Source organism: Pleurodeles waltl, chromosome 2_1 (assembly GCF_031143425.1).
Source record: "Pleurodeles waltl isolate 20211129_DDA chromosome 2_1, aPleWal1.hap1.20221129, whole genome shotgun sequence".
In the NCBI taxonomy this organism is placed as follows: domain Eukaryota; kingdom Metazoa; phylum Chordata; class Amphibia; order Caudata; family Salamandridae; genus Pleurodeles; species Pleurodeles waltl.
Window position 1 is genome coordinate 461,318,291 of NC_090438.1, and position 8,253 is coordinate 461,326,543.

General features: G+C 44.4%; 1 protein-coding gene across 2 annotated transcripts in view; it reads right to left on the reverse strand.

Moving 5' to 3' along the window:
- LOC138258899 (aryl-hydrocarbon-interacting protein-like 1) overlaps positions 1-7,870 on the reverse strand; it is a 201,119-nt gene extending 193,249 nt beyond the window's left edge. For both annotated transcript variants that reach the window (XM_069206224.1, XM_069206216.1), the window contains exon 1: positions 7,411-7,870. In XM_069206224.1, coding sequence (XP_069062325.1) covers positions 7,411-7,506 — 96 coding nt within the window. In that variant the 5' untranslated portion in view covers positions 7,507-7,870. The remainder of the gene's footprint in view (positions 1-7,410) is intronic.
- Positions 7,871-8,253: the final 383 nt, after the last annotated feature.

An 8,253-nucleotide genomic window follows, 5' to 3' on the forward strand; every position in this document is an offset into this window, starting at 1 on the left:
TCCCACGACCATGGCCATGAGGAAGGTGCCCTCAGCAATGATCCGTGCCCACAGCGGGCATCCGGCAGGCCACCGACGCAGCCCACTGCCTTCTCTGGGAACAAGTTAGTCTTTCCTTATATAATTAGGAGAATTCGCAGTGGAGAACTATGGCCGGCGAGTCAAGGCAAAAGGATTTTAATCAAGGTAGGATCACTGACAAGCTCGATCTTGCATTTATCCCGCACTACATCCCAAATGGAGTACATGATACATTAAATAGAGGGAACTTACTCCATCTGACTGTATTCCAGCACTGAAGACAACTACCTCTGAAAAAATCACGTTGGTAAAGTTTGCAATGATACCAGGGAAAGCCTTGACAGATGCTACAATAACTGCGTGGCAAAGTCCTGATCTTGTTGAAGCCATCTTGAGGGAATCTAAGACCTTCGAGGACTGGGGGATTGAACTTTTAAAACCTCAGCCTCCCAAATACCCCCATGTCCTGCTCCCACATGTGAAGCCTAGCCCCCAGAGATTATGTAGAAAAGGGGCCTGGGACCATATGCATGATTGGCTGCCTAACGCTACAAAAAACACAAATTACCTGGAAATCCAAATTGCTCAGAATCAAAGAAAGGTCATTTGTGTAACAAAGAGAAGCGAACTTGGTACTTGGAACGAGCAGACTGCAGTTCAAAGGCGGACTTATAAGATACTTTCCTAGCCAGTATATTGTAGATCCAAAACAATATCAGGTAACCTTAGGAAAATCCAAGATTAGAATAACCTCATGGCAAATCATAAAATTGTGCGGAATGTTAAATTGGCAGTTTCATTCTTGCAAGGAAGCAATATCACCTGCCTGCAGGAAACGTGGTCATCAGGCCCAGCAACACGTTATGGTTGTTTGGAGCTCTTCAAACCAGCAAGTAAATTAAGCATATTTGGCAGACCCGCAGGAGGTCATTCCATTTACATCAGACAAAACAGCTGAATTAAGGTTGTGCCCCTAACACTAAAGCACCCTGGCCTTGCATGCGGCACTAATCACTGGGCTGACCATTGGTCACAGGAAAAGGCCTCTGCTTTTGATCAACTGCTATCATAACATAGCTAAAATACTGAAACAGCATGCAACAGATACTCTTTGTCACAGCTTGGAATCCCTCTTCATGGAGGTCCTTTTAACTGGTGACTTAACCTGAGAGGCCTGGGTTCAAAGTTAGTGGCCAGCAGAGACAGCAAAGCATAGGAAGAATTGAACTTTCTGCTGAACACATTACAACTAGTCTCAGCAGCTTGAGTTCCAAATCTTGTACCAGACGAAACACATCGTCAAACGTTCAGGGGCATCTCCACAATAGACAATATGTTCATCTCTGAACATTTGGCTAACAATTCCGCCAATTTTTATATACATAATAGGCCAGAAAGCGACCATAATCCACTATAATTAACCATAGAAATTGGATCTCATGTACCTAAGAAACATCTAACAGTGGGTGCTTCCATAGGTACTGAAGTATCTAAACTAATTAGGAGGCTGAAGTGGAGGACTGTGGACACCTCATCGGTGAAGAAATGCCTTAGTAAGGTCTTAACAGGCCTAAGATGCCTGCCATATGAACTACTCATCAGATGGAAGACACTTTTAACAGACCTTATGGAGACTCTCCAACCATCAGGGGCCAGCATGCTACCCTCAAAGAAAGCCAGAAATGTGCAGGATACAATGCCATACAACCCAGTCCTTGTAAAAGTACGAATTCAGCTACGAAGGGCATGGCACGCTCATAAACCTCATGGTACAGTAATAACTGCAAATATTTAGGTGCAGCCAGTAAAACATATAAAAAGGAGGTATGTGCCCTGAAGAACCCTACTGCAGAAAAGGAATAAGTAAAGGTACATACCATGTGCCAGGAAAGAGGTCTAACATGCTTCTGGAACTATGTCAGATTAAAATCTCTGTATCGTACTAGAGAACATGGAATTTCAGAAGAAGACTGGGTTTCTCATGTAACTGCACTGTACTCGAGCAATAGCGCGGCCCTAATATATTACAGTTCCATGGAAATGGACACCCACCCGACGGGGAACCTGTCATCATTTACAAACTCAACTCAGGTGCGCCACCTAATTAAAGAAATGAAAAACGATGGTGCCCCCGGACCAAATGGGCTCCCGTCTGGGATTTTCAAATCTGCAGCGAAGGATTTGGCTAAGCTGTTAACACCCCTGTATAATCATGCTTTTCAGATTGCACAGATTCCAGCGGAATGTAGGGGTTTAATTCTGTGCCCAATCTTCAAGAAGTGGGATCCTATAGTAGCATCCAATTATAGCCTAGATTTAGAAGGGAAGGCCTCTGCATGGTTACTGATTAAGGAGCTAAATGACTGGGTGCAAGATAACAACATACTTCCACTGGCTCAAACTGGCTTCTGAGCAAGGGCATCAACCATAGATAATATCATAGCTCTCGCTGCACTAAGTCAACGAGCTGCCCAAAGGGGACAGCTTCAACTTTTCGCCTGTTTTTATAGACTATAGTGCTGCTTTTGATGAAGTACAGCGACCAATGCTATGAAGTAAACTCAGTGCGTGGGGCATTTCCCCAAAAATTGCTGCGGGCTACTGTCTCCCTGTACACCCAGACGGGGGCCCGTGTCAAAATAGGCTCGTATACAGTCACTTCCAGAATTGCGACCATGGATGGCCTGAAACAAGGCTGCGTCTTAGTCCCGCTCCTCTTTAATTTATACACGCAGATATGGGGAAAGCCCTTGCAGAGCAGCCTGGGTCCACCAAAACTCAGCTATACCTCCCTTCAATTACTGCAATACGCGGATGACAGTGTTATAATGGATCATACCAAATCAGGATTGCAGCACACATTAAATACTCTCCACAACTATAACGAGAGAATCTTTCACAAGATTAAACAGGACAAGACCAAGGTTATAGTATTTGGTCGCTATAAGAGAAAGCGAACCTTAAACTGGAGAATAGGACACTGCATGAATAAAACCACAAAGGTGTCTGGTTCTCGGATACATCAAAATCAATAATATAATTATTTTCATTGATTTAATATTTGTGGTGTATTTTGTTTTTGTGTAAATGTTTCTAGTAGTGAGTGTTTTCACCCCACAATTCTGTGGCATGGTGTTTTCTTCACTCTTAAGGTAAATGATGCCCATCGTGTCACTAACAATATTTATCAAGCGGTAATAATAATTGTGAGGGTCGCTAATGACATACTATTCTTCCTAGACAGATTCCAACCCCGAGAGGACCTCACACAATGGTCGGCTAATGGCTTTCAGTTTCTGCCACAGCACCATATAAAAGCCCCTGATACACACAGAGCATTAGACACAGTAACTGTCACAAAATCGATCTGCTCAGTTGTGCAAAAGCATTAGAGAAATTAATAGTCAAGACAGGCCACAACTTCACAAGGCATGCCGAAGGCATATGTATGTTACGCAAACGTAGGTGAGACAATATAATTGAACAGATGAATCCTCCTATCCGCTACACACACACACACACGGGCTTGCGGACTGATACACACACATAAAACAAAGATACATTCTTGCATTCAAAATAAAACACCCTTCTCCATCTTTTCATGCATACACAAAAACACGCAGGCAGATACCACCACCACAAGAAGATTCTCCTTATACACAAAAATACAGACCGATCAATTCTTGCATGCAAACGCAGAGATCGGTTAACACCCAGCCTCAGCCATATCTTAAAATATACACACACACACATCTTTGAATGCATACACAGTAGACATACACACACTCATGCGTGCACACACAACTTTCAATGCAAACACGCACGGATGAGTTCTCAACACAAATATATATACTCACATGCACACATATCACACACACAAACACACGTCCTCGCATTCCAGTGTACGCTGGGATAAATCATTTCAGGTACATCACACTCACACACACACACAGTCACACTTCTCCTGCAGAGAGGTGTGTGAACAAAGGGTAACAGCAAGGTGGTGAAGGGGGGGTTGAAGGTGGGAAGAATGTCAATGGAATGAGTGATGAAGGGGAGAGTGTTGTACAGAGGGAATAGCAGTGGAAGGAAAAGCGGTAAAAGCAGTCAGTGAGATGGGAAAAGAGGAATAAGGGATGAAAAGATGTTGGTAGTAAGGGATATAAGAGGGGGTGGAGCAAAAGAGCATAATTCCACCAGTTTGAGTGCCAGTGAGGAAAGGTAATATGAGGACAGTGGAAGATGTTGATAGTAAATTGGAAGGGTGAATGGTGAGCAAAGGACATCCTTAGATAGGGATAAGCAGAGAGGCTAACAACAGAGGAGGGTAGGGGAAATGGGCAACACTTGGATAAACAATAACTAGGGAGTAGTTCATAAGTGAGGTTTGGGAGACAGTGGGTGAGTTTGGGGGTGTGGAGAGGATCGGGAAACAAAGGAGAGGGGCTGTTAGTCAGGGGTTTAAGCCCCAAAGGTGGGCTTTAGCCAATGTATGGCGAATGGAGTGGTGAAGAATTGGGGTGGGGTCACAATAAGGAGGGTGAACCACTAACAGAACAATAAGGTATGGGGTGAAAAGAGGGGCGCTGAGTGATGGGCAAATCGAGGAAATAGGTGAGGGGTCAGTACAAGGAGGGTGATCCACTAACAGATGAAGTACAGTGAGGGGCGAAGAGAGGAACTAACTGTGGGGTTAGGACAAAGGTGGTGAGTCACTAACAGAAAAATAAGATGAGAGTACTCAGTGGAAGTGGAGAGAGGGAAGCTGATTGATGGGTGAGATGGTGAAAGGGTGAGGAGAGGGTCTGATAAAGTTGTAATGAAAGGGTCTGTGAATGAGTGAGACAAGGCTTTGGAGGGGCTGGTGGTGAGAGGGCAGCAAACACAAGAGCAGAATGTGAGAGTGAGGCAGGAGCGACGAGAGAAAGAAGTGGGTGAGACAACTAAAGATTTGATCAACGAGATCAATGAGAGGTACTAAGAGAGGGTGAGTGAAAGAGAGGGGAGAAAAATCAGAAGGCAGGAGAGAGAAATAATAAGAAAAATGGGATAAGTGAGCAATAGAGAGAAAGAAATAAAGGAGTTAACAGATCCTGGAGATGTACATTGGTGGGCGGTAGTTAAAGCACCCTCTTTGCCCATCAGCAACAGTCAATAGTCACGCACACAGACCTTTGTGCACAAATAGTGGCACATTAATGCAGATATGTGTAGGCTCTGGAAACTTCTGCAGCCCTAAAGTGAATCAAAGTGCAACCGAAAGGGCATGGTACATACGGTTGGGATGCCCCGGTGCTCTTCTCCTGCAAACATTTCTTATGGAAGAGCAGGAAAGTGACAGACAGAAAGCCTAATACAAAACTGTGCTCACCACATACTTATATTAAAGGTTTATGCATTATACTTGATTCCACATAGACGCTTTTTGTGATTATAAACCATTTTAAAATATGCAGTCTTTTCTACAAGTGGCAAATTTCTGGTACTGCCAAGAACCGCACGTTGGGTGTATGTTTGCTATGAGTAATGAGGGATACAGAATATTGGAGAAGGAAGAGGTGGGAGGGGGTGGGGGGGGGGGGAGAAGAATGTGGCGCTACAAGCAGGGCTGCCAACTTCAGACCTGGGAAACGAGGCTCCAGTCTCAGTGCCGCCTCAACATCCTGTGATTCTGGGCAAATCACCTGTAGTGTTGGGAGCCCTAGGCCCTCATGCTACTATGAGATGACACAGACACCACAGTAGGATAACTGGCCCAGGGCATGTGCGTCCGGCCCTTTTTATCATCAGGGTCACCTGACTGGTGATGCCTGTGATGGATGGGTGTGGAAGCCAGCCCCCAGCAGAGTGGCTGGTGAAAACACTAGAATGTGTCCAACAGGACACTACATCACCCAATCTCTCCAGGCCTAGAAAACAAAAAATGAATGTATAATGTAACTGGTACTGATGTAAAGTGTCAATATTAGCGCTAGTAGAAAACAAGACAAAAAATAAAAAACAGTACCTCAATCATAACGAGTGGGCACTAATTGACTTCAATTGATCTGTACTTGGTCCATGCACCACACACGGTAAAGGAAGTGAGGGCATAGCACTTGCTGCCAAATTAGAAGACACCAAAGAAGAACTGATAATGATGCCAACAAATGGCAAGCCGTGGGCAGGCTAAAATCCCCTTTTTAGGGTTTTTTAATGTTTTTTAAGAGACAAGAGATCGTCACCATAGTGACAAGGCATGCGCACTGCCTGCAGGCGCGACCTAAAAAACGTGCCTGCGTTATTTTTGTAGGCCTACGCACCACACATGCAAAGCAAGTTGCATCAAATGCATTGGAGATGCTGTGCAGCATGGCCTAAAACCTTTCGCAAAGCAACCAAATCATGAAGCCGAGACCTATTGGTTTTGTCAATCCTTGTTAAGAAAGAAACTGAATGGTTACCTACTCGCCTCCGTGGGGCCAGGTGCTGGGCGACAATAAACCAGCTGCATCTTTCAAAACCACTTATTGCTTAGTTTCATTTTGCATCAGTTAAGATTTCGAGTACACAATTTTGATACGTACCAGTCAGTACTCAGTAGTATACATTGCTAAAAAAAAAATGTTCTGCATTTCTAGTTGCACAAATGACTACAGTGTGGATAAAAAAAAAACACTTTAGACTGTGCCGTGAAACACACCTGATATGTCAAGGGTCGAAGGGATTTTTCTTTCCCTCTTAACCAAAGGCAGAATTACAACACTACTGGAGAAAACAAGGACGACATTTTAATTTGAAACCAATAACCACATTATGTTAAAACCGCGAACTCCCATTAGCCATTCATAATACAGTTCCATAGGAAGAGTTAGCTGATTAAAAAAAAAAAAAAACCACACAAAATCACACGTTTACAAAAGTATGGCTACAAAGACTTGTGTATGATCTTATTATAGGGACGTGTTCTTATTGTTCCACCTGCTGTCGGTTACAGTATTAATTGCGATAATGCTGAAAGCGGTGACCCACTGTAAATTTCGGTTTTAGGAATTCCATAACTTTTCCTCCTGACATGCAACTTAGAAACAAAGCGGTATATTGACGCATGTGAACATCAAGTTGCTGCCATGATGCCTAATTATACCCAGACAAGTCACTGGTTGCATTTGTAATTGAAACCAGGCCTTATACCAAGCTTGTTGCACCCAGGCAATAAAGTGTTAGATTTGCCGTGTGAATCACAGAGGAATCACACCATGGTGTTCGGCCACGGCTGGTCGAACGTAAAGGCGGTCAAATTGTTCATTCAAATGCTACCTCGGTTTCAGGTCAATATCCGCAAGCAAATATGAACAAAAGCTGGGCTCTCATGTGCACCCCAACGGAGCCCCAAATTTATCAGATTACCTTGCTGCCATCTTGAAAGTCCGGTAGGTCTCCGTGGCCACCATGTAGAATCTTCTTCCTCACTCCCTCCGTGTTAAGCAGAAACATGTCGTCCATTGCCTCGTCTTCGGCCGTGCCTCTTTTCGGCAGGTCGCTTTCTTCTGGCCTCTCTCAACTGTTTCTTCTCTTTACACCCTGGGACAAGCCACTATATCTGCTCCTAGAAGAGTCTATGCGACATGCCTCACTCTTGCCTTTCCTCACCGCCTCCAGGTGATTTACGTGTGTGTGCAATATCAGTTACCTTTCCTCCTTATGGGATATAGATGCACAAAGGACTGACCCCAAAACCTTATCCTGTCTCGTGCTGATCTGTTTCAAATTAGCACGCTCTCCAGATGGCACTCAAGGTAATTAGGCAGAGTCACAAACGCCAGAGTTCAGTGAAGGCCCAGAGTGCACATATCTATCTCCCTCTCGCTCCAGTCTATAATCCCCAGTTTACCACCTTCTTTTTACATCGAGTGCCTCTTTATTCTGCTCCTGCACCCCGGTGCCCCTTTTCTTTTTTTCTGATGAATGTCTGATGCTCTTTAACCCCTGAAGGATGCGAATGCCTTTCTAATCCTCAATCCTCTCCATCTGTCCTTGTAACACCGGATTTACTTGGCTCTAATCGCATTCCAGTCAGTCAAACTTGAGGAGCGCAGAATGCCACGCTCCACCCGGGCTGTCCCTCAGCTTCACACACAGACCTACCAAGTCACCGGTAATACCCTTTCAATTTAACACCACTATTTATGTATCTCGCACTGATCTGGCTAAGGGTGCAGTATCACAAAATATCAAGAAGCTATCGTGCCA